This window comes from Nannospalax galili, unplaced genomic scaffold (assembly GCF_000622305.1).
Source record: "Nannospalax galili isolate Female #2095 unplaced genomic scaffold, S.galili_v1.0 scaffold543, whole genome shotgun sequence".
NCBI lineage: Eukaryota > Metazoa > Chordata > Mammalia > Rodentia > Spalacidae > Nannospalax > Nannospalax galili.
In genome coordinates, this window is record NW_008352270.1 from 4279437 (window position 1) to 4304207 (window position 24771).

General features: G+C 42.1%; 1 protein-coding gene across 1 annotated transcript in view; it reads left to right on the forward strand.

The window, feature by feature from the left end:
• Pld5 (phospholipase D family member 5) overlaps positions 1–24771 on the forward strand; it is a 422154-nt gene that overhangs the window by 171517 nt on the left and 225866 nt on the right. Inside the window, exon 2 of the mRNA XM_008849173.2 lies at positions 3383–3519. Within this exon, the coding sequence (XP_008847395.1) occupies positions 3383–3519 (137 nt within the window). The remainder of the gene's footprint in view (positions 1–3382; positions 3520–24771) is intronic.

Below are 24771 nucleotides of genomic sequence, written 5' to 3' on the forward strand. Positions count from 1 at the left end.
TGAATTCCTTCAGCCTATTTATGTCATGGAAGATTTTTCTTTCCCCTTAGACTATAATAGACATTTTGGCTGGGTATAGTAATCTGGGTTGGCATCTGTGGTCATTTAAAACTGGGAATACTTTGGTCCAGGCTCTTCTGGCTTTCATAGTTTGCCTTGAAAAGTCAGCTGTGATCCTAATGGGTTTTCCTTTGTATGTGACTTGTTCTCTTTTGCAGCTTTCAGTATTCCCTCCTTGTTTTGTATGTTTAGTGTTTTTACTATGCTGTGCTGTGGAGAGTTTTTCTGATCCTGTCTGTTCGGTGTTCTATATGCTTCTTGTATTTGTATGGGCATGTCTTTCTTTAATTTGGGGAAATTTTCTTCCACAATTCTAAGATCTGGTCCATGCCATTATCTTGGGTTTCTTCTCCTTCCTGTATGCCTATGATTTGTAAGTTTGGTCTTTTTATGGTGTCACACAATTCCTGCATATTCCATTCTTGTGATTTCTTAAATTTTTCATAATTTTTGCTTAAGTGGGCTAGTTCGTCCACTTTATCTTCCAGTCTTGATACTCTGTTTTCCATTTCATTCATCCTATTGGTGAGGCTTTCTCCTGTCGTTTCTAATTGGCTTACTGAGTGTTTCACTTCCTTCTTCATTTCAACCTGAGTATTCTTCAATATTTCTAACTCTTTTCTGAATTCATTCAGAAGTTTATCCGTATCTTCCTTCAATTCTTGGTTTCTTTGTGTCTTCTTTAAATTCACTGAATTCTTTTGTCATGTTTATACTTGTTCTTTTGAGTCCTGCATTATCTCTTGGGGCTTCTCATTGTACTCCTCTAGAGGACTATTGGTATTTGGTAGAGATATAATAGTTTGGTTTTTCAAGTTATTATTTTTTTCTGTGACTTTGACATGTGAATTTCTTTCATAGTTTATGATTCTTGTGTGAGACTCAAGCCTTCCTTTGTTGATTTTAGATCTGCTTCTCTTTGTAAACTTAATGTGCCTTTGTGGTTTACTTGTTGGGCATGAAAAGCTGGTTCATCTATGCTTCAGGTTCTCTCTTTTGATTTTATATTGGAGTGGCCTAATTGCTTTTGTCTTCAGGAGTTCCCACAGAGGCCCAAGTCAGATGAAGACCAGATGCTCTCAGGCTTTCTCCTAAGGTCTGATCCCCTTGGACTGGCCTGGGAGGCGGCCCAGGAAAAACGCTGATCTAGGGCAGCTGGCGGCTGTCCCACCCAGAGATGCCAAGGAAGATGGGAGGTAGGAAGCGGCCCCAAGGGCTCCTGGGGACTGCACTGAGGAGCTGGATTGGTCTGGATGCAAAGGATCAGGAAGAGGAAAGGTCAGCCCCAGTGTCCAGGAAAGAGGCTGGTGGGTCTTGCAGGCCCAGGGAAGTAGAGGGAGGTGAGGGCAGGGCCAGGCCCAGAGTGCTCCTGAGGGACCTGAGAAGGAACTGAGTTAGTCTGGATGCAAAGGATCAGGAAGCAGTGGTGGTTCCCCAGGTGTCTGGGGCACCAAGAGAAGGAATGGGACAGGATCCAGGCTAGGAGGAGAGACCCTCTGAGGAGATGGGTGGGTGAATGAGGCTGGGGGAGTCAAAGCATGGAGGGCACGATCAACTTACCCTGGAGAGAGAGGCCTTAAATTCCTTTTTTAAAAACTTTTTTTCTTTTTTTTTTTTTGGCAAAGTGGCTCACGCCCTTGATCCCAGCACTCGGGAGGCAGAGGCAGGCAGATCTCTGTGAGTTCAAGCCAGTATGGTCTACATAGTGAGTTCCAGGACCGCTGGGGTACAGGGAGACCCTGTCTCAAAAAGACCAAAAAAAATTTTTTAAATAATGTATATGAGTGTATTGCCTGCATGCATGTAAGGTGCATCCATGTCATGCAGTGCCCTTGGAGGTCATAAGAGGGCATTGATCCCCTAGAACTGGCCTTATGGATGGTAATGACAGCCTGACCTGGTGATGAAGAGCCATAATTCTAGCTGAGGCAGGAGGATAACAAGTTCAAGCCTACCTGTGCTGCAGAGTGACTTCAAGGCTAGCCTGGGCAACTGAGTGAGACCCTGTCTCCAAAATGTACAGAAGGGACTGGGGAAGTTGCCCAGTGGTGGGCACCTGTCTTGCGTGTGCAAGGTCCAGGATACCATCCCCAGTACCATGGTGAAGGAAGAAAAAGAGCCTAGAAAATTCTGCTTAGTAGTTGTGTGTTTCATTTCTTCCTGTCCTGCCTTTCAGTCTATCTACCAGTTTCTTTCTTACACATTCTGATGTTTTCTATTTACAGATTCAACTTGTTTCCCTAAACTACTTGGGAGCAACTCACAGGAAAGGGAAAGTACAACAGTGTATCAACAGCGGAAGCATTCACTGAGTGCATCACCCAGTTACTGTTGCAAATACGCTACATAAAATATCTCATTTAATTTAACATAATTTATTATGACCTTACTAACAGTTGTTTTGTTATTCCCAATTTATAAATAAAGCTAAAACCACAGCAAAGGGCATTGGTGATTGATAGCATTTCCTTGCATTCTGTCATGGTAAAAAGGGGTGAAGTTTCTTTCTAGGACTTTTAAGATCACTTCTCCCATTAATGGAGGCTCTGTTCTTATAACCTAATTATTTTCCAAAAGAATCCGGCTCCTAAATCTTGCACTTAGGGTTTGAGGTTTTTTTAATATTTTTTTATTTATTTTTATTTTATGTGTATGCACATATTGCCTGCTTGTAGGTAAGTGCAGAGCTGGGACATGAACATTCAGACCCTGAGGGAAAGTAGTCAAAATCATTTGTCCCAGTGCCTGCAGCTCTTATTCAGGTATCATGGCCTGAGTTCTACAACCTTTCATCACCAGGCCCTAGAAAATGGGATGCCATTATTTGCAGTGCTAAGCCTAAAGATGAGGACATGAGAGGCATTGGCAAGCTGGGCCTTCAGCTTCTGTTTCTAAACAAAAGGCAAGTGTGTGACTCTTGTTCATGTCATTGTTGAGTGTTTAGGAAAAAACCAATGTCAATTTCATAACTCATGCCACTCGTATCTGTGTATAACCCACGATGTTAGCATCTGTATTTCTCAATCTTGTAGCCATCCTTTGTTTCATGAATCTGATTGGAAAGGACAACCTTGCTTAGAAGCCTGGGGCATCCACTCTGGAATTAACGGGTTGTAACATAATTTACCCAGGACTGAAGGTTGTGTTGAGAGACAGGCATAAAAATCTTGGCTGTTTTCCCCAGGAGACCTGTCCATTTCCAACAGTGACATAGTAATGATCTCGCAAAGGCCATGCCGTGGAATTTGGGAGTATCAGTTCCTGAGCTGTCTAGTGCCTGCAGCTGCCCTGATGGCATTTCCTCCTCTTCTTTCTCTTCCAGTCCCAGCAGAAGTGCATCGTGGTCTTTGCCCTGGTCTGCTGTTTTGCCATTCTGGTCGCACTGATATTTTCAGCTGTGGACATCATGGGAGAGGATGAGGATGGACTATCTGAAAAAAATTGTCAAAATAAATGTCGGTAAGAGGTAACAAGCAAACATTCTCTTTTGGGGGGGGGGGGGCAAGAAAGTAAAAGAAGGTCCTGGACAGTGAAGAGAAAAAGATCCTAAAGGCTAGAACACATCTGCCTTCCCCAGGGTTAACCTGAGCCTCTCCCTCCCTCCACAGAAGCACTTGTTTTTTAGACCAGGCGGTAAGTATGTAATGATTTAATTCAGTTTAGAACTTGGCCCTATGATATACAGAGAGGTGGACGACCAAATGAAATCTTTGAACAGTCTACATTCCCGGAGACTTATGTATATGTTGTTTTGAGCCATTCTCTAATAAAGCCTGGCAGAAGCAAGTACCCCATTGGATAGGGAACATGTTGCAAGTGGGTTTATCAAGTAGCTGTTAGCACACGTTTCCCCTGATCCTTCATGTCAGGAAAGAACAGAAGCCCCCCTCCCCCAATCAGCCACAATTTAACACACAGTTGTTGGTTTATAAATCTAGATGTTACAACAACTTTACCAATCACTTTATGTACAATCATGGGTCACATCATGATATTTCAGTCATGATGGAACTCATATATTAGGGGTCCCGGAAGATGTACTATGTATTTGAAGATATGCAAATATTCTGTGATGGTTACATGGTGATGAAATCAATGAAGGATGCATTTGTCAGAACATGTCTTCATCCTTACACAACACAAAACTGTGTGTTGTACATCTTCAGTTACACTGAATAACATCTCCCTGGGATCATTCCTTACTGGCAGAGCCATCATGGTATGATTTCAGGCCTGTGACTCTCCTCTTCCACTCTTCCCTGAGCTGTGACTTTTTAAAAAATTACATTTTGTGTGTGTGTGTTTGTGTGTGTATGTGTGTGTGCAAGAGTGTATATGTGTAGATACATGTATCAGGGCGTTTGAGTGGAGGTCAGAGGACAACCCTTAAGAGCTGGTTCTCGCCTTCCACCATGTGGGTGTCCCAGGGCTCAAACTCAGGTCAACAGGCTCTACACCAAGTACCTTTGTCACAGAACCATCTCACCAGCCCTGCTATTTTTTTTAGGTTGAGAAATTATGTAGAAAAGTGCCAAGAAGAGGTAGATAGACAAGTGGCCTATTTTTACATAAACATGCAAAGTTGAACTGAGGCCACAAAATTCTGATGGCAGTTATGAAGTAGAGCTTATGATGAATTTAAATTGTAATTTTTCTCTGTGTCCATCTTTTCTGGCTTAATACCAAAAACAACCTGGTAATGGGTATGCATATTTTATCCTGGATATTCTGCCTTGAAGTTTAATGTTCTACATAAGAAATGTCATGGGAAAAAATGGGGTTTTTTGTTTGTTTTGTTTTTTGATTTTTACACCTGTGATCCTTTGCAATCTTGTCACCAGGTAATTGGTATTATATACATGGCAGTGTATTCAAGAAAGAAATCAGCATTCATTTTGGATTTTATCCTTCATATTAGGAAAGTCTTTGTTCATTTGATGTGTTTACTTATCAGACTGAGTCTAGGAGAGAAATTATACTGAGATAATCATAAGGAAAGCTATAATAGGACACCAGCAAGCACATCACTGTCGTCTTCAACAGATGCTGTTTACCACACATCAAATCTCAATGCTCGTGGACAAGAGGCCAGGGACCAGAGTCTCATATTTATTGCATAGAAATACTCTTTGATCTCACTCTGTAGTGAAGACTGCTTCATGCTTTAAATGCAAAGCCCACAGTACTTAGAAAGCAATTTTACACCAGCCAAACCATGAAAAACCAAGGAAGCTGGAAGTTACTCATTAAATTCTGGTCATTTGGGGCCAGTGTCAGTAGAAATGATTGCTTATCATCTGTATCATTACTAGAGATAGTAACCTGATTTCATACAGGTCTGGGCTGATGATTGCAGGATAGGCGTTGGTTTCTTGAGCAGGTTGCTGTAAGATGTGGCCAGAGTTTTCACTTACGGTATAGCCATTACCCCTTTACATTTTAGTCTTCAATTCCCCTGTGCTGTAAGTCCCCTCTGGACATTTGCTTGAATTTCCTGAGACAGGAACTTACATAGCTTAGACTGACCTTGTACCCCTGGTCCTCTTGCCCCCCCCCCCGCGCCAAGTTCTGGGGTTACAAGTGTGGGCTACCATGCCTGTTTGGGCGCTTCTGTTTTAAAGCTTTTGTTTACGATTTTATTTATTTTTCTTTTTTTAATCATGTTTATACATGTGTGCCCGAGTGTGAATTTGTACACTTGAGTGTAGAGGTCAAAAGAGGGTGTCAGATAGTCTGGATCTGGAGTTATGGGTTGTTGTGAACCACCTGGTATAGATCCTCTGCAAGTAGTATGCATGTTAAACCACTGAGCCATCTCTCCAGCCCCTGGCTCTTCTGTTTTATTTTTTAATTAATTTATTTAATTTGGTCTTTTTGAAACAGGGTCTCCCTCTAGCCCCAGCTGGCCTGGAACTCACTACGTAAACCAGTCTGGCCTTGAACTCACAGAGATCCACCTGCCTCTGTCTCCCAAGTTCTAGGATTAAAGGCATGCGCCACCTGCCTGGCCCTCTTCTGTTTTAATTTGCTCTACCCCTCTACCAGATTATGATGTCTGTCTCCACACTTCCTTCAGTATCAAGGGTGGCCTGTCTCGTGGAGCTTTGGCTTCAAGTATGCTATTAAGTGTTACCCTGCTTCCACCCATTTTTGACCTCCATGCCACTGTTCTAAGCCCCCATCAACTCGCAAAGAAGATTAAGTTCCACCTTCTGTAGTTCTGTGTTCTTCCGGATAGGGATGCTGCTGGTAAGGAGGAGGACACTGTTCCGTCTAAGATGTGCCCCTGAGTTCCTGGAGCTGATGCAGCTGCTCCTGGCAAGTCCTCATCAACCCCAAGTTCTATACAAATTCCAGTCCCTCCTCTTACTGCCTCCTCCCTTCCCTGCTTCAAACTTCCCAAGTTCTTCCCAGACTTGACCTCAAGATGGCGTTCATTAGATCATATGGCATTAGTCTCTCAGGGCAGTGACTTTTCCTTAGTTTTCTGAGCCTTGAACTCACTGAGATCCAGGAATGGATTTCCGTGCACTATCCACATTTTGATTCAGCCTTTCTAACGTTAAACCACATATCACGTGACCATTTGAGACAGAAAAAGGCAAAATTTCAAGTTTCTACATAACTGATAAGAAGAAAACTAATCAGAAGCAACATGCTGTGCCCCACGCAACCTTTGCTGAGATCTGGCACTTGGAAACTAAACTCCTCCTGTGTGTCTCTGCCCACACCTGAAAGTTGAAAGAACAGTGGGCATTCTTCAGCCTGTCAGCTGTCCGCACCCTACTCTGTGTTTCCACAGCCTTTTCCCAAGCTCTTTTATTCCTGTGCTGTTTTCTTGTTTGTTTGTTGTTCTTAGAGACAGTGTCTCACTATGTAGCACTGGCTGACCTGGAACTCATTATGTAGACCAGGCTAGCCTTGAAATCACAGCGCTCTACCTGCCTCTGCTTCCCAAATGCTGGGATTAAAGGCGTATGCTACTGTGCCCTGCATCCATGCTGTTTTATAAATATAGTCCTGTAATTCATCCTATTCTGCTGGCCAGTCTTTCCACCCTCTGACAGATCCTGTCTGAATCACACTGCCTACTCTGTTGCCCATTTTTATGCTTTTTTAATGTATCTTCATATTTTACCCCTTCCTACACATACACAGTCATTTCTTTAATGGCAACTTTGAGTCTGTTGGTGCCATTGGCATTTGATTGTTTCATCATCACCTGCTAGACTAAATCCAAAGTTCCAGGAGAAAAAGAACCCACTTTTTTTCTCTTGTTATGTCTTATATAGTACTCTATACATAAGGACTGTGCTTTTAATAGATAATTTTCATGTGACACGTGTGTAAATTACTGGGGTGGTTCTGTTCGTCAAGGTAGTATGTGTGACTTGAATCAGTTTTCTTTGGGTAAAATCTGAGGATTGTAAGGGGGCATATTAAAGTATAGATGATGTCACTAAAGACTACCGTGTGAAAATGAGCCATCATAAAACCACACAAGGTTCCGTGAATACTTCTTGGTGGAGGATTGATGGAGAAACAGCTTTATGACAAACCAGCCAGCATGTTGGAGGATGACAGAATTTGTCTTTCAATGACAACATTCTCCATTTCCCTAAGAGGAGAATCTTTGATAATGTGAGTTCCAGACAGATGGATGCCTCAGTTATGTGGTAATTCAGAAAGTCGCCCCTTCTGGAATGGGGCCACATGCATCGCCTGCCATTCATATGGATCAACAAGAATTGGGTCCAGTGAATCCCAAGAAGAACTCAAATGAGGAAAGTTTCTGTGTTGATTAAAGTAACCGGTGCCTGTCAGTGTGTCTGACAAGCCCCTCTCCTCCAGATGACCTTCTTAACTTGGGAGCAGGGACAAAAGGTATGCTCAGGAGGGAGCGGGGATCTGTGCATTCCTAGCTAACTTCAGGGTGCAGCAGATCTACCTAAGACAGACTTCAGTGGGAGCTAATCCTTAAGACAGAGCTGGCAGAATAAAGTAAGAACTTCTGAGAGCTGTGATTGAGATGGAAGCAGGGAAGGAGCAAGGTGAGGGGGGACCTGTGTGCTTTCAAGGAAAAGAAACTTCTGGAGGAATTGTTAAAATGCAATTGAATCTAAGGCTTTAAATTTTTCTGACTGGCATTGAGTGAATAGCTTTTAATAATTAGAAGCAGGAGATGAAAGCTTGATTCTAATGAAGAAAAAGAGACTTCAGTCAAGCTCTGAACTTGACTTTCATATATAATGGCACATATTAACATTTCTATTTCACCATTGAGCCCAATCAAAATCATATTTCCTAAGTTATGAGAGATTTTATTAGCACTCATACCCAGAAAATGATGTTTCTATCCCTGCAGCTAAAAGTTTGAGAGATTATTTTAAAATAATTTATCTTTAACATGTAATGCTTAAAAGAGGAAATCTGGGAGAGTGTGATACTTCCTGATGGTCTGTAATTACTACTTGGGAAAGCAGTAGAAGCTAATTATTTCAAAGTTTTGATTTTAATGAAACTTAATATATGACTAATGATGCTGACATTTCCTGTTGTCAGGTTGGTTCTCCAAGAAGATTATTTGAATATGGTGTATATTTCTCAAAAAGTTCATGGAAAACTCATAGGCAGAGCCATACCTGATACTTGTGAATAATGCTGAGCACAGATGTCTTTGCAGCAGCCAACCTACTGTAGCCACGTTGTCTGGAAGGACTACATGTCTGCAGTCATTCTCAGAGTGCCATGGAGTTGTAGATTATCTTTAAGCTACTAAAAATGGAATTACTAGGTCAAAGAGTAGATGCACTTTAAATTTGGATACTGTGCTGGCTAATTTTAACTGTCACCTTAATACAACCTAGAATCGTCTGGGGAGAGGGTCTTAAGGAGCAATTATATCAAGTTGGCCTTTGGCATGTCTGTGAGGGGTTGTTCTGATGTTAATTGAGAAGGGAAGACCCACGTGGACTCTGGGCAACACCCTTCATGGGCTGGGTTCTGTACTGTGTAGGAGCAGAGGAGGCTAGCTGTGTGGCAAGCAAGCAGGCAGCACACATGCATTCATTTCTCTCTATTCTCAACTCTGGATGTGATGTGACCAGCTGCTTTAAGTTCCTGCCTTGACTTCCCCTTGGTATTGGGCTGTAACCTGGAAATTTAAGCCAAATAGGCCCTTTCTCTCCTAAATTGCTTTGGTCAGAGTATTTTATCACAGCAACAGAAATGAAATTAGAACAGATCTACAGTACAAATTATATTCCAAGGAGTCTGCGTCATTTACTCTTGCAATACTGTATGTTATCAAATACCTTGTCTTTGCTAATCTGAAAAAAGTGATATTTAATTATAAATAACACTGAAAATCTGTGCATGTTCGTGAGTCATATATGGTTTTTCATCTGTGATGTGTCTGTTCATGTCCTTCACCTACTGCAGACACAGAATTCAGTAAATACAGCAAAATAAACTGAAGCCAATGCAGCAATAGTAACGGTAACAGCAATAACATAAGTGATGCCAGACAGCAAATGGAATTGCTCAGAGAGGAATGTGTAATGAAATGTTTGAACCTGTCTTTTCTATGGAATTTGAAATATCAGAATTGTAAGACATAGCCAAAGTGGTGGTCAATGGGCTTCACTTCCATAGAGCACTATGACTTGATCATTTCTGCATCTATAAGGTAATTTTTAATTGCCTTTGTTTGTAATTTCTTTGTTTCATTGGTTGAGGCATTTACTATGTGAACTGGGCCAGGTCTGTATCTGTTATAAAGGAAATACTTTATTCTGATACTCTTGGAGATGTTCTGGCCTTGGAGACTTAGTTATTTAACTGTCATGTCTAGGTGCTTTCTGGTTTTTATCATGTAATGCTCAGAGAGCTGCTATTCACAAGCAATTGAAATTAGAGTCAGCTGTTATCTTTGCCTTTCGTATTATTTTCTTTGCATATCCTGGGAGTCAGCTCTTCTCACATAATCTGGAACTGGACTCCACATGGAGGTCGGCTGTGGCTCACGGCAAGAAGCTGGTTTGCAGTTATCATCTGGTATTTTTTTATGTGTATGTGTGTATTGCCTGCATGTAGGTAAGTGCACCCATGTCGTGCAATGCCCACGGAGGACAGAAGAGGCCATCAGATCCCCTGGAACTGGAGCTGCGAACAGTTGCTAACTGCCATGTGGGTACTGGGATTCGAATCTGGGTCTTCTGCAAGAACAGTCAGTGTTTTTAACCACTGAGCCATCTCTCTAGCCCCATCATCTGGTATTATTACAGTTACCACTTAATTGTGAATTTTCAACAGGCCAGCTATCAGATATGGTGCTTAAATCCTATCTCATTGGTTCTTTCAATAAAGCAGATATGGGTATCCTTAGTTTACAGATGAAATACTAGGTTTAAAATAATTAAATGAGAACCGGATGTGGTAGCACAGAAGGCAGAAGCAGGAAGATCTCTGTGAGATTGAGGCCAGCCTGGTCTGCATAGTGAGTTCCAGGCCAGCTGGGGCTATAGAGAGAGACCCGGTCTCAAAAACCACAATACTATAATAGCAATGACAATAATAATTATGTTTCCAGCTAGTGAGAGACCAAGCTAGGTTCCCTAAAGGAAGAAATGCCTTTTCCTCTATCTTCTCAGATTTAGTTTCTGGAGTCCTGCAAATTATACTGATAAAATACAGATTAATAGGAGAAAAATGGTTTGTTGCATATGCCAGTGACTCCCAGAAGTGAATCGTCAGCCTTGGGGGCTTATAGCCTATTTAATAAAAGAGCAATGAATTCATGGATCAAGTTGAAAGAAAATGGTGACAGAGCTGCAAGAGACTGTGTGATGATAAATACATGGAAGAAACTAATGGAAGAGAAAGTATATTTAGGCAAGTTTGTTTCTGCAAACCCTTCTCAGCATTGAATTCCCATGTTGTTCACAGCCATAAAGTTTCCCTCAGAGAGTCATAGGGTCCTCAAAACCCAGAAGTTTCTGCTCTCTATCAAAGTAAGGAAGCGTCAAGATTTCCGTCTTGATCTGCTTATTTGCAGCGTGGCCTTCATTTAAAATAGCATGCCCAAGTGGGATGCTTTTGAGTGGCACATCCTGCTCTCTTTTAGTTCAAATCCAGTCTGTCTCTTATACTGCAAGGGCCAAGTCAGGGCTGCTACTGTGGAGTCTCTCCTTTTCCTCGTGGGTCGTTGGCCACCGGTCCACGAGGACAAAGGGAGCAGAAGCGACGAACGGGGTCAGGGAGGCCAGTGAGCACTGATGGAAGAAAGCCCTTCTGGGGAGGTAGGTTCAGTGATACAAACAGCTCCAGACTCAGTGAAACAGCTCCATTTATTCAGTGGGGATTAGGGAAAATATAGTGTGGGGGCAGTAGCCAATGCTTCAGCTGACAGGTGCTCATAGTATGCTTTATTTACATGTGGCAATAGGCTTCTATCATCCAGCTATCGGGCAATGCCTAATTATCATATAGAAAAAACCTGGGGGTAGTTTTTACTCCAGGTAACTATGCCAAAGGTCATGTTCCAAATAAGGTCAGGCATCCATGCTTGGTGGCACTTTCCAGGTAAGTCAGGCAGAGAGCAGGAGGCCCCCTGCTGAGAAGGGGAGTCCTTCCATATAGGTCAAGCCCCTTAGAGCTATCTAGACATAGAGGACTACAACCCTAGCAGCAGGGTTCCCCAAACATGCTACGGTGATGCTTGTCCATCGACAGGGAGGAACCTATGTGACATTTATCCACTGTTCAGCACACTGCTTTCTACAATCTGGGTGGGCATGTTTCACCTGTTTCTCTAATATGCACCTTGTAATCAGACTTGACCTCGGTGCTGTGCCTTTGTTTGATCCAACAACATGAGCATCTTTCATTAAACATCAGCTGTTGATGCAGACCCCCCCCCCACATTTCCTGAACCTGCTGGGGTGACATGGGGATGTAGAGGTGACTGCCAACAGGGTTTTATTTTTTTAATATATTTTATGTACATGTATGTATGTGCACCCATGTTGTGCAATGTCCGTGGAGGTCAGAAGGAGATCTGCTGGAACTGGGGTTATGAATGGTTGTTTGCCACCATGTGGGTGCTGGGAATTGAACCCAAGTCTTCCGCAAAAGTAGTCAGTGCTTTTAATCACTGAGCCATCTCTCCAGCCCTGCCACTGGGGTTTTATAACTGTAGAGCCAAGCATCCCCTGTCCCAAGAAGGAGACTCAGGAAGACATGCAGATTCTGAATCTCAGCCCCTCACAAGGCTGGTCCATGTATCTCTGTGTGCAAGTCCTTTCCATTTGACTTTCTCCCAAGATTTTCCCATCTGGAACTTTTCCCCTCATCTACTCCTGTCCTCTTCCTCTTAAGAAACCAGGGTCCTGAGGTTTTGCTTCTAAGGCCCACCACAGGCGTTACTGGAAGAGAATCTGTCTCAGTGAACACATTATTAACTGTTGAAACTTTGCCACTGATCTTATAACTGAAAATAAAAGACAAAAACCTGGTTTCTGAATTTTGCAAGCATTTTTCAGACCAAAAGCTTTTGTGTTTTTCAATCCCAAAATTCATTTGGAAAGATTGGTTTAGGAGATTGTTTTTCTACACAAATTCAATTGTCTTGGAAATTTTGTGGGCATTCCTTTGCTCAACTCTACAATATTCCACTACACCTTAAGTTCAGGTCCCCTGCCAGGATGATCATCTGCATCCTGGATGTCCCCCTTCATTGCCAACATCATCGAACTGTCATGGTTACTCCACATGGCTTCCTGGGCCTCCAAATGCCATATCTTAATGCCTTCCTGTGGATTTCTTTCTTGGAATTCAGCCTTCCTGCCTGTCTCTCTCTCTTATGGGCCTCGCTGGAGTCAGTCTTCCTACAAGATATGTGCTCTGGCCTCCATGGTTCTTGAGGGACCATGCTGTCAAGAGTTGCCTTCTGCTAGAATACTCTTTTTCTACTGATGAACACTAATATTAATTGTAGAGGTTTTTTTCCCTAGTATTTTAACCTGTATTTATCTCCACAGGAGTCTTACATTGGAAAATAAGTACCTTGAGGTCACTGAAAATTCCCATTAGAAATGTGGACTAGCCAGGTGTGGTCATGCACACCTATGATCCCAATGTTCAGGAGGCTGAGGCAGAAGACCATGAATTTATGATCAACCTGGGCTATATAGCAAGACCTGCCAAAAATAAAAAATAAAGGAGAAATATTTTGAGAAAAGATTGAAAACTAGATACTTTTGGGGGGTTGGAGAAATAGCTCAGCAGTTTAGAGCACTGGCTGCTCTTACAGAAGGCCTGAGTTCGAATCCCAGCACCCACATGGTGGTTAACAGCCTTCCTTAACTCCAGTTCCAGGGGATCCAACACCCTCACCTGGTTTCCACAGGCACTGCGTGTACTTTATGTACCTACACACATGTAGGTAAAACACTCTTACACATAAAATTTTTTTTTAATTTGAAAAAAAAAGAAATAGACTTTTAACTCAGTATATAACACTGAGCAGCTCGATGTAAGGACTCTGAGTGTGTCTGTCAGTTTTTTGTGTTATTTAAAAAAAAAAAAAAAAAAGCAGAAGCCTAGCTAAGAGAGAGACTTTCCTCATTTTAACACATTAGGAATACTGAGACTAGAACTCCCAAAGCATTCACACCAACTCCTTTTTATCTCTCAATATTAGCTGAATGAGTATTGAGTTTGGATCTCGTTTCACTATTAATGAAAGTGTAATCCAGGGATATTTTAGTAACTTAAGACATGTTCAGTTTAAGCGTGCATCGATCTAGCCTGGAGATGAGATATTGCAGATCCATTCTATTAATTTTGCTTTGTACCTGCTTGATTTCCTATCATGTTTAGACATTAATAACTATACCCAGGCTGGGGAGTTGGCTTGTTGCACAAGCCTGAGACCCTGAGTTTGGATCCTTAGCACCCATGCAAAAGCCAGGCATAATGACAGTGCACATCTGTAACCTCAGACCAAGGGGGTAGAGACAGGAGAATCCAAGGGGAAATAAAAGGAGCTCCAGGTTTAGTTAGAGTCCCTGTTACAAAAAGAGAGACAAAAACAACAGAAGACACTGGAAATAGATCCCTGGCCTCCATATGCACACACACAAGTGAGTGTGCCTGGAGAGAGAGAGAGAGAGAGAGAGAGAGAGAGAGAGAGAGAGAGAGAGAGAGAAAGGGGCCACAATTTTTATTCTATTAAATTAATCAGGAAATATGAAAAAAGTTCCTCCCCCTCCTCTCCCGCTTCTCTTTTTTACTTTATTTCTTTGGCATTTGCATGCCAGGTGAGCCAAGGCAAGCATTCTCACATGCTTTTCTGATCGGCCCTTGGTCCCTATAACAGCTTTGACAAAGAAGTGACATTTGACTTCATAAACATTACTATTACTTTTGCATTCCTTGTTTGATCCCAAGGATGCTTGCCATGTCAAAGAGCATCCACCTGGTTAGGCTTGTGGTGCAAGTATTTGAGAGAATGCATCTGAATCACAGCATCCTAAGCGGTTTCTCTTCCAGACTGTAAACTTGCCGGAGTTGGAAACTCTTGTCTTATGTGTTGCATTTGTGGCAGCTGGCACACTGCCAGCGTGTTTCAAGGACTTAAGTGCTAAGGACAGTGGGGATAAAGAAATACAATCTTGAGATACTATATGTGTTCCAATAATGCTGCAGGCAGAGTGGGTGCTCAAATTATAGACTAGAAGAATGAAGAAGTGGTAGGAAGAGAAAGGGAACTAGGTCAGGGAGAGAAAAGCTTTCAAGTTTCCACTGATCTTGCTAAGCAAACCTGGGAAAGTCAGTGCTCTGGATTTATATTTTCCTGTCTGTAAAATGAGGCAATCATGAGGCTGGAGAGATGGCTCAGAGATTAAAAGTACTGGCTGCTCTTGCAGAAGACTTGGGTTTGATTCCCAGCACCCATATGTTGGTTAACAACTGTCCTTAACTCCAGTTCCAGGGGATCCAGCACCCTCTTCTGGCCTCTGCAGGGCATTGCATGCATACATGCAGGCATAACACTCACACATAAAAATAACAATAAATATATATTTTTTAAATGAAGCAATCACCTAAGACAATGTGCAAAATCTCTTCTTTCTCAGAAAATAAGTTTACAAAACACAAGATTGAGATGGTCAACAATACATTTCATTAACACATCTGAAGAATGCCTAAATGTAGCTACAGAATTCTTAAACGTTTTGGATTATGTATCCACACACAGGATTGATTGATTTTTTTTCTGTCAAGAGTATACTTTGTGGAGGGACTGTGTTAAATCTAAAGCTATAGAGACAAAAAATTACTTTCTGTCATTAATATGTGAGATGAATGAGCTCAGAAGCATATTTATTACCACAAAGATGTCTAAAACTGAGGGAGAGCCCACTGTTAGGGAGTCACAGGAAGGCGCTGCTCACCCCAAGGGATAGCAGAGCAGGTCACTGGATTTAAGCACTCTTCATATTTCTAAATGAGAGCCATAGAACATGCATAATAGAGCCAGCACTGGCTGTGTGGCTGGAGCACAGAATGCAAGTGAGATGCACCTGAGGGCAGTGGATTGTGACTGCTCTAGGAAGGCCACGCATGCCAGGCTTAGAAATCTGGGATTTATGGTCAATTTAATTGGGAGTCACTGAACAGTAAACAAGAATATGGACATGCTTATATTTGTATTTCAGTGGAAAATGTTGATATGGCTATAATGGATCAAGTAATCAGTTATTTCTCAAAGCGTATCTTTACATGGCTGGTTTTGAATCCTGTAGGTGTTGTGCAAATACCCATTCCTGGGTTTGACCACACTCTAAAGGATCAGAAGGTCTGTCAGTTTATATACAGTCAGGTGTGGTGGTACACTAAGGCCTGTTCAGCGCGATAAGTTGTTTTAATGCTGGTACTCAAAGTTACAGCTTGATGCATTTGGAGTATGGATTCATATTGTCAAAGAGTACTTGATTGAGTCATTCATTCGAAAACAGTTATATCAAATGAGCTAAATTCAGTTATAGTTTAAGAAAACCTCCATAAAAGATGGGGAATATATCTAATAACACAAAAAATTAAGTTCACATTTAAAGCAGAGAAAGCTGTAGTTTTTAGTTTCGTTTTGTTTTTCTAAGCCAAGAAGAAAGATGATAAAGGATATAATAATTTTCTACCATGAGTATATGTAAGAAACTTTAAGTAAATAATGTATTCTCATACTTTGATCAGCCTGAGAGAAGTTAAATAATTTATCCACACCCAAACACAGTCACTGGTGAGCCCAGAATCCAGTCCTGATTCTTGGGAACTCAGCATCACCTTGTGTTGCTACCCAAAGGAAGAACAAACTGGAACAACAGCGCTTTTTATCCATTGTTCACAAATAGTTAGCAGCTAGCTTTGACTCTTGGGCTCCTAAAAGTCTATTTTTGCTCCAGAAGTTTTCTGGAGGGAACTCACAGAGGCAGATTCATAGGAGGAAAAGCTATAGCAACTGAATTGCTTTGGAGAGAGTCACACAAAGTGTGAGACCCCAGGAAGCCAGAGGGCTGAGGCTTAAATACCATCTTCACAGGAGAGAAGGAAATGGCCCAGTGCTGAAAGGAACTTTAGAGGGATAGTCACTGATTGTTAGGGAGACCTTATGGCCTGGGGAGACAAGGGAACGTGAGTGATTCTCTGGAATTTGCTTCAGCCCAGAGGTGGACATGTCCTGCTGTAGTTACATGATACGTAGGAAGGCACTTGGGGTCTCTCTTGTGGGTTTGGAAGACAGATAATCGAATTCTGGAGAGATCCTCTCCCTGTGTTTTGGGGTGGGGGCAGTGTAACAGGAGCAAAACCAGGTTAGAGGGCCCCTGATTCTGAGACAGTTTCTAAGGCTACTGAGCATGCTGAAGTGCCAATCTTTGGGGTAACTTTTTCTGAATCCCCAAAGCAGCACACTATTGAACAAATAGTTTGAAAATGCAGTGTTTTTATTTCCAATCAGAAATGCCGTCTAGCTATAAAGCAGTAAGACTCTGTCTTGAGTTTTTGACTCTTGGGGCTTTTTTTTTTTTTTTTTTTTTGGTCTTTTTGAGACAGGATCTCCCTGTAGCCCCAGCTGGCCTGGAACTCACTATGTAGACCAGGCTGGCCTCAAGCTCAAAGAGATCTGCCTGCCTCTGCCTCCCAAGTGCTGGGATTAAAGGTGTGCACTACTACGCCCAGCTGGCGTAATTTTTAAAAAGGCTCGTTTTCAGTGCAGAAGGTTGGAAACGCACACGGACAGCCTTGTGTCTTTCTGTAATGTCAGAATTTATTGGCTAACAATAAATTCACAAGTTGCATTGGTTTTGTTGGCTGCAGTTTGTCAAGTTGTCCTGATTTCCCTTGATAACTGACTGAGGTAAGCATGGATTCTTTTATTACAATCTTTAGCCACTAACATTAACTCTCAGATCAAACATCACAAAGTAAATCTATCATCTCTCTCTCTCTCTCTCTCTCTCTCTCTCTCTCTCTCTCTCTACCTACCTGTACATATCTTTGTGTGAAGGTTACAGAATGACTACAAAGAGTTAAAGAAGCTGCAAACGCAGTTTAAGGAGTCCAATAAAAAGAAGGCCTGATGAGTCAAGCCGGGCCTTACGGTTGAGCCTAGCTCTCCAGAAGAACAGTGGCAGCTAGAGGCAAAGGACAGGACCAGGTCCAGACTGACAAACAGTCTGAATGGATGGATGACAATCCCAGTAGGCCACATAAGTAGTGGGGACTGAGCTGAGCTGAAGACTTTGGGACAGACTGGAGTACTCCCTTGGTCCCTTCATGTACACGCTAGGTGGTCAGATGACAGGTCAGTGGTGGTCGTCACCATCACAGTATTTGGAATCCTCCTCTTCATGGGTTCCAGATGAGGGTGCTGCAGCCTTAGACAAATATGTTTTACAAGTTCTCAGGCCTGGTTTTCATGATAAGATTTTTAATATAGCAGTGTACTCACATGGTCCCCATTTACTTTGATAAATTCATAGGGTGAAACCATTTTTACCTTTAGGAATAAGTTATCTTTCAGTCTGTGCCTCATGGTTAGTGCTGAATAGACGGTGTTATTTGCATGCCTACCAAGGAACAGAGTCATCATGCCTGTGTCCGCACTCACCCCAGGCAAGGCACAGCCCAAACAGCCACTGCTTTATGCAATATGGACTGGCACAGCAGGGCACAGCCTGCTCTCAGCATTCTGAATTATCTATGAGATCTGCAGCACTGGCAAGGAAGTGGTGCAGCTCCTAAGATGTCTCACATAGATGTATTTTACCCATTGGTTCCTTTGTGACTCTTTCTACTCTGGGTAACAGACTCCAGGGTCCAGGCATGATGAATGAAATGTGTTAGCTACAAAGCAAGAGCTGGGGTTTGAAGAGGACCAGCATCCTTGCTTTGTAGCATGTAATCATTAAAGTCAGCATGTAATCATTAAAGTTCAAGTGTGTGTGTGTGTGTGTGTGTGTGTATCTGAGCATGTGTGTGTATCTATGAGAATGTGTGGGTGTGGAGGTCAGAGGTCAAGGTCAGGTGTCTTCAATATTTTCCATTTAATTTTTTAAAAATATTATTTTTATTTTATGTGGATGAGTATATTGCCTACATGTATGCAAGTGCGCCTATGTCATGCAATTCCCATAGAAGAGGGCATCAGATCCCCTGTAACTAGAGTTACAGACAGCTGTTAGCTGCCATGTGGGTACTAGGAACAAAACCCGGGTCTTCTGCAAGAACAGCCAGTGTTCTTAACCACTGAACTATCTCTCGAGCCCCTCCACTTATTTTTGAGACAGTGTTTCTTGCTGAACATGGAGCTCACTGATACAGACCAGCTGGCCAGCAAGCCATCATCAGCCTCCTGTCTCTGCCTTCTCAGTGCTGGGATGCAGGCATGTACTGCTGTGCCTGGTCTTTATGTGGATACTGGAGCTGAAACTTCATGCTTGTGAAGTCAGTATTTTAATGACAGAACCATTTCTCCAGCTCCTCAATTAATCCTTATCAATAGAGTCAGCCCACCACCCCTCACTTTGACCTCATCTTTACTTCCACAGGAAGTTGCTACATAAAGGGGGTTCATCTAGAACCTTCAGAGAGAAAATAATCAACTAGAGCTTCTGCTTATTTTTGTGGTGAACCTAGGAGGACTTTCTAGAGGTATAGGATGATTTCTAGCTTTATGTTCAATAAACATTGGAATGGTACTAAGTCTGTACTCCACAAATCCACTTCCCTTGTGTTTAGCAAAGAGTAATTGAAATCACTTTTGCTTAACATGCAAATTAACTTTGTAATTCAACTGCCTTTGACCATTGTTATGAAACAGGCTTGCTTTTATCTTACTGAACCTCACTGTTTTTCCTAATATCTCGGGTTTGGACTCAGCACTGTTTTTACACTTTAAGGAGCTCCCATTTGCCTACAACAGTCCTGAGACTGCCTCTTCAAGCGCAGTTACAACAAATGGATTTTTTGTGAAGGGGAAGATGAAACTGCAGTGGGTCTTGTTTTCCTCTCTCCCTGTCAAAACTGTGGTTTCCATTCAATGCATTCGGTGAAGATAAAGATTTGAGTGCCTGACTGTTGATATCTGACTCTGCAGGAATGTGCATTCTCTTTGTTGAGCATATAATGATTCTCCAGGATCCCACTCAGCGCACTCTCCATTTGCTAACTTTCTTTTTTCCTCCACTCATCTGTGGCTTCCTCCTCGCTTACTGTAATCGTCTTCCGAGCATCTGGGCAACATCAGATCCTAGACACTCAGTTCATTGAAATAGTTCAGGGCTAGAAGAACTGAACTCTTCCAAGAATGTAAATTTTTCTGCTATTACATTGAGACTGAAAAATAAATATTTTAATGTGTTTTCCTACTGAGTAAGGGTTGGGAGTTTATAGGTTTACATGGAGCATTCTGAATGGGGACGGCAGTTGTAGCCAACCTAGAGCATCCAAGAAAAGCTATAGGCCTTTTGCTAGCAAAAGGGTCTGCAGGCATCTGTTGTGTTTTCTCTGTAATTGGAGTAACCCCTGATAGATGTTAGAGAAAGCAGGCTTTGAATGACACAGGTGCCCTTACATACATGCAGGCATAACACTCATACACAAAATAAAAAATAAATTTAAAAAATTTAAATAAATGAAAATAAATAAATTTTAAAACATAAGGTGAAGAGCAGTTGAAGGTGCCCAGAACCAGCCTCTGACCTCCACATGCATACATGCATGTGCACCCACACTTGCATGCACAAAAAAAGAAAAAGAAAAATAAGGAAAGACAGTGCACTTCCAAGGGAGAGAGGCAGGATAGAGAAAAGAAAATGCTTAACAACTCAGCATGGCCCAGCTACAAAGGATGAGGACCTTTGTGTCATACAATGAGGGTGTTGGAGGTCACTTACACAGTGCATTTCCAGGAATGATTTGTGTGTTACATGTAGTTCTGTAGACAACTTCATACTTGTGTATCTTATTTAAGAGCTTACTTTCTACCCAAGGGTATATGTCTAGTATTATATTTTTTATAACTTATTTTTGTTATTTTTATTTTATTTTATGTGTAAAAGTGTATTGCCTATGTGCCTGTAAGTGCACCTGTGTCATGCAATGCCCACAGAGACCAGAAGAGGATGTCGGACCCCCTGGAACTGGAGTTATGGACAGTTGTTAACTGCCATGTGGGTCCTGGGAACCAAACCTGAGTCCTCTGCAGGAGTAGTCAGTGCTCTTAACCACTGAGCCATCTCTCCAGCCCCAGGAGTCCAGTATAATGAGCCGGAGGTTACCTTTGGACTCTCTGGAGTGTCTCTGTGCCCACACTGGTGGGACAGTATTGCCACAGCAGAGTGAACAACATGTGCATGTCATGGGAGGTTGTCTATACTGTGTCTGTGGCATGATGTCTGGCATATAACCATGGCTGCGGAGTGGAACACTCTGCCGTCAGGGAGCTGTTATCACCATCCTACCTGCCAAAAGCATAAAATCTTCTCCTAGTAACTTAGGAGCTCACAGACTTCTGTCACTATGATAAAAATACCTGAGATACAGAACTTACAGGAGAAAAGGTAGCCAGGTATGATGGTTTATGCCTGTAATCCCAGTGCTCAGTAGGCTGTGGCAAGAGAATTGCCCTGAGTCGCAATATCCCCTTTTAAGGCATTCCTCCAGTGACTTCATTCCACCCCACCAGTACTAGCCCCCACCCCTTAAAAGTTCTGCCAACCTCCAAACAGCAGCAGGCTGGGGACCAAAGAATTTAACAGACAGGCTTTTGGGGGACACATAAGATAACGAGGGATAACAGTGGCCCTTATCTCTGTGACCCTGACGTCTGTCTTGACAGCATCGGGGCCCTGTTCACATGGTTTTGCCTTACACAGGTATTCTTGTGAATGCATTGATGAGCAGAATGCCTTTCTACCTGATAAACCCATCAAGGTTTTATAGTGAAAAGAGAATTTCTAAATGACTGATTATAGAATGTTTTCTGCTATTCTGAGGAGTCTGCAAATTAATCAGTTTAAACATCTCTGATGAGGGAAATTTTTCTCAACCCTCTAGGTAATGAATCTCATCTATACCTAAAGAGCTTTAAAAATTCTTGCTCCTGGGCTCCCCTCACCCCAAGTCAATCAAGCCCCACCCACTGGAGGGGAAGCAGGGCATCTTTTCTACATTGCTACCAGGCTATCAGGGATAACCCCTGCCCAAGTGACCAGACAGAAGGTGACCACCACGCTCCTATCATCTAGTGTCAATAGGTTTACTTTGAACTTGTGATATATTGGCCTCTGCTTCTTCAATGATCATCTCTACAAAGACCAGATCTTCAAAGCCCCCATGCCATCTTCTTACCTCAGCTTAATTTATGACCTGTTCTCACACCCCAGGTCCACAACAGAGCTGACGCTTGCATGGTCAAGCTTCTGTTTGTCAATAGCATCCATCTCAGATGCTCATATTGGGACAGCTCCACAGATGTAGATCAGGGGCTCTGAAAGCAGAGCAGAATTCCCTCCCCCCCCCCCGCCCCACTACCAAGGTCTCACTGAGCTCTGCCTGGTGCATTCAGTTCTTTCTTGCTTCAGCTGATGGCAATGCTTCCATCTCTGTCAGGAGGCCTCTGTACAAGTGTCGATTTAAAATGTGGCTGGACCCACATGTCCAGACTCTGTATGAAAACCATACTCCATGCTGCCCTGTGCAGCGCAGCCTCATGACAGACCCATCAATACTGGAAAAGAATCACCTACACTGTAATGTCATAAATGAGTGCAGTGCTAAGTTTTCATATGTGTCTTTTCAGCAAACATATCCAGATATGTCAGTGTGTGTGAATGCACACATAATCCTGGTATCTATAGATGCACACATACATCCTTATGTATGTATATGTATATGTAACAGTATATACTTATATAATCATTACAAATACAATCAGCCTGAAAGTCAGCTGACTTTCCTTCAGAAAGACTATTTTTGTCCTAGAATTGTTTTTCTTTCCAGGTGAAGAATATTAAAATCATGTTGTATTGATGGCATTATCATTGAAGTTGTGGGATTTTTTTTCTGCTTTTTTGCAAAATAAACATTGAACAAATCCAGTCCTGTCTAATGTTATTGTTTAAATTTTACTGGTTCATGATTTTTTAAAAAAATCATTGCAGATTAGAGTTTACAGATCCAGCATCCAGAAGGGTTTCCTTGGAATTGTCCCTCCCTCTCCATGTCTCATAATATCTCAGAGCTTCTCAGTGACAACCACAGGATCAGCAAGACAGGGTCATACTCTTCATCACCATTTCCAAGGTCATTCTAACAGCAGTGGGATTTCATGTCTCAGTCTCTACTACCTTGGTATGAAAATCATTTTTTTCAGCATTTAGCTTCTTTTCTAGACACCCAATTTATCCAATTCCTACCATTTAAAAAAAAATATGGTTTGGGAGTGTAGCTCAGTGACCAAGTGAGTGCCTAGCAGGCTTGGGCCTGGGCTTGATTTCCAACTCATTAAAAAAATGCTTATTAGTATATTTAACATTTCCTATGGAGGCATAAACTAAAATGCAAAATAGCAAATCACGTGGCCTCACTGAGGGCGGGGCTTACTCGCAGGGGAGGTCTTCCTGCCCCTAGGTTCACTTGCCTGGGAATTGGCACAAGGTATCCAGTCCTGGCAAATTTAGTGTGTGTAACAACAGAGAAGTCTGAACAATAGCAAAGCTTACCTTTCCTGCAGCACAGTGGCCTCTCCAGGTCCCAGAGTCTTGAAGGAATGCACCCTCTGCAGTCTACCTGGCTTGCCTAGTGCCCTTTAGTCATCTGGGCCAGGAATGTTTGTAAACCAAGCCCATGCGTGAGCATCACCCCTTCTTCTTGATTCATAGTCCCCTCCATAGTCCCAGGGTACATCATTTATGTATAGTACTGCTCCTATTACTCCCCCTTTCTGTTTCTCCTTAGTCAAGCCATTTTTCTAGATTATTCCAACATCCTTATTCTAAACCTTCCTCCTTCGGGTGACAGATAAAGCCCCCAGTGTAAGAAAAAGTTTTTCTTTGTTGGTTTGAGACAGGGTCATATGTAATCCAGGCTGACCTGGAACTTGCTATATAGTTGACTGTGAGTTTGAACTCCTGATCTCCTATCACTGCCTCACAAATACTGGGATTACAGACGTTCACCACACCACTGTGCCTGACTTAAGCAAAGCTTTGTTATGTCTGCTTGACCAGACATTCAGACCTTGTTCCCCTTAACAATAGTATTCAGCAGCATTGAGCAATAAAGTGAGAGGGATTTTCACTGATCCTCCATCAAAGGGGTGTAGGGCTAACATCATGGTCAAGTTGTCAGACTCTGTACCCTCATTCTTCCCCATGGAACATTCCATTGACTCTTTTCTCAGAAATCTTGTGATTGCCCTGGAATAAAGAATAGAGTTTATTTTGAACATGGAATACAGCCAAGTTTTTCTTTTTTAATGAGATTCTTAGCTATGAACTATTTCTTCTTTAACTACCTTCTGACCTAGTTCATAAGATTATCACCAGAATCAGAGCTTAACATAGAACATGGTTCTTACTCTGTGAAGGTGAAAAGTAATAGGATAAAGTCTTAAAAGAAAACCACTGTTCATTCTGAGAGGAGACAGCCAGCTTGGATCGGAACTTTTCTTTATAATTGTCCAAATCAGAGTAGGAAGGTGGATGGACTCAATATTTTTCTGTGAAAAAAATAATTCAGTGAATTCTTGAATATTTATCAATTATAGATTCTTTTATAAAAGTAATTTACAGTTGATATATTAAGTGATGATTAAATAGTAGCATGAAGACCATACCTTCTGTCCATGATAGTGACTGTAGCTAGAGATGAATCCAAGCCTTGTAATGAAACAACCAGAATAGAAGAGACATTTCAAAGTCATCTTGTTCAACCATTTTCCCAGTGGAAGATACTTGTAGCAGCTCCTACCCCAAACTATGAATGTTTTTTGTATCATCTGCAATCAGAGCACACTGTTTCCTAGGGGAGCCAGCTCTATTTTAAAACGTCTTTGATAGAAGCTACAAGAAGTCAAAACTACAGCTCTGGAATTTACTACCAAAAAACAAAAGTAGGCAATAATATATATGAGTGCTTTGCCTG